The sequence below is a fragment of the Fulmarus glacialis genome, unplaced genomic scaffold (genome assembly GCF_000690835.1).
Source record: "Fulmarus glacialis isolate BGI_N327 unplaced genomic scaffold, ASM69083v1 scaffold27149, whole genome shotgun sequence".
Lineage (NCBI taxonomy): Eukaryota > Metazoa > Chordata > Aves > Procellariiformes > Procellariidae > Fulmarus > Fulmarus glacialis.
In genome coordinates, this window is record NW_009232993.1 from 3,224 (window position 1) to 5,433 (window position 2,210).

Genomic DNA, 2,210 nt, shown 5'->3' on the forward strand with positions numbered 1-2,210 from the left:
TTATATAATGGGTGGTTTTTTTAAGGGACATACAGTAGCCATTTTAGTCACGGTTTTGGTGAAAGCTATCCTACTGTCTTCAAATTCAGCAAAGTTAGATTTGGAACTTCTGACTTAAGGGCCTCGAGTGAATTTGTAACTCCCTGCCTGGAAGCACATCCAAACTTACCTGTGAAAGTTGGTAAATGCAATAAAACATAACTTTAGCTTTCATCATTTGATTATTTTAACAGACCTGGTGGTGAACTCAATCCAGGAGAAGATGAGGTAGAAGGGCTCAAACGCTTAATGACAGAGGTCTGTTTTCTTTTGTTATGTTACTATATCGGAATGTTGGACTTCCCTGCCTGGAAGCACATCCAAACTTACCTGTGAAAGTTGGTAAATGCAATAAAACATAACTTTAGCTTTCATCATTTGATTATTTTAACAGACCTGGTGGTGAACTCAATCCAGGAGAAGATGAGGTAGAAGGGCTCAAACGCTTAATGACAGAGGTCTGTTTTCTTTTGTTATGTTACTATATCGGAATGTTGGATTATTTTAGAGTTAACAGAGTAAGTCAAAGCATTAGAGTAGTCTCCTTATTGCTTCTGTTATTTTGATGCTTTTGTGATGTTCTCAGGTAGTTAACAAATAAAGCAGTAAGTTTTCATTTATCTGCATCGTCGGAGTGTGACAGAGTGGTCTAGCAGCTGACCCCCCTACCTGCTGCTCAGGTCCTGTGTTCATTTGCAGCTTTGCTTTTTGGCTGGCTTCAGGCAAATGAGTATGCAGATGGGCAATAAAATACATTGCGGAGCACAACTGATGAGGACTTGTTTTTGAGATCGTCTTCCCAATGCACCAATTAATTTTCCATGCTCTCCAAGTAACCTAAACTAATTCTGTCAGGTAGCGTAACAATGCATTTCATTCTTCCCATTGGTCTGACGGGACTCAGTTCAACTGAATACAGCATGGAATTTGAAATGCTCTCAAAAGTGTCCTTGTCCTGTCACGTGAGGCTTTTACTAAAAAAAAGTCACTTTATACAAAAATACTCTAAAATGCTATTAAAAGCTGTTCCAGAGCAGTTCTGAAATACATCAGACCCTTATTACAGCAAGTCTTCATGCTTCCAGTATATGTTTTCTAAAAAAATCAACTTGGGGTAGTTAGAGTTTTGACTGTAGCTGGATTTTTTGGTAGATACTGGGTCGTCAGGATGGTGTTCAGCAAGACTGGGTGATTGATGACTGCATTGGTAACTGGTGGAGACCGAACTTTGAACCTCCACAGGTGAGTACTCATGTTGACTTTCATCTTCTTCAGTCAAGTGTTGTTCTTCCAAAAGCCTTCAACCTGCCAGTTGGGTTTTTTGAGTACCTGCTGCAATTAGTCTGTCTGGTTTTTACCTATTTCATCTCCTTTCTGTGGCTGAGGAGAAACTACAAACTTTTTCTTCTGGAAACTCCCCTCTCCCTCCTCATACCCATCCTGAGGGATGAGAAACCACTGGATGTAATAGCTTCCAGTCCTGTGCTGAGCCAGACACACTATTGAAATTCCTGTTTTAGCCACAGCGGAAACTCTCACGCTGCTGCATATGGAACAGATGCCCTGAGAATAAAATAGTCTCGCTACCCTATTTCTAAATGCTTTAACACTGAAAATACTTGCTCAGTTTGCTGTTACGCGTTTCTATCTTGTTGGGTTGTTTTAACTGCTCATGAGTACTGGTACCTCTTTAGATCCTGTCAATAGTTGTGACAGCAACAGCATTCCTTTCTGAGTACTTTCTTATAAAAGTGGTTTTCATTATTTGATGCCATGAAAGAACAATATACGTCATGTTGAAAGCTTGCACAGTGCTTTATAATTTATAAAGTAGCACTTAAGATTGCACAATATTTTCAAAGCTCTGTAAAACCAATTTTTACTGTTTTTCTTCCAGTATCCCTATATCCCAGCTCATATTACAAAACCAAAAGAGCACAAAAAGCTTTTCTTGGTCCAGCTTCAAGAAAAGGGTAAGCGTTTGTTTGCAACAAAGGATTTTATTTATAAAAATGTCTAAATGCTTGCATTTCATGCAAGGAAATGTGGTAGCAAGTTTGTGTTCATATGCTTGCAGTTGTTTATAGATGATCACTGAAAAAAGTTAAGTGTTGATACCAGTTTTGAAGGTAGGTGATCCTTTGAACTTGAGTTCCTGGTAAATGCTCATT

The 2,210-nt window shown here is 38.9% G+C and overlaps 1 protein-coding gene across 1 annotated transcript in view; it reads left to right on the forward strand.

The window, feature by feature from the left end:
• The window catches only part of NUDT21 (nudix (nucleoside diphosphate linked moiety X)-type motif 21), a 5,446-nt gene that overhangs the window by 1,318 nt on the left and 1,918 nt on the right, over nucleotides 1-2,210 (forward strand). The window contains exons 2-4 of the mRNA XM_009585169.1: nucleotides 234-297; nucleotides 1,192-1,281; nucleotides 1,937-2,012. Of these exons, the coding sequence (XP_009583464.1) occupies nucleotides 234-297; nucleotides 1,192-1,281; nucleotides 1,937-2,012 (230 nt within the window). The remainder of the gene's footprint in view (nucleotides 1-233; nucleotides 298-1,191; nucleotides 1,282-1,936; nucleotides 2,013-2,210) is intronic.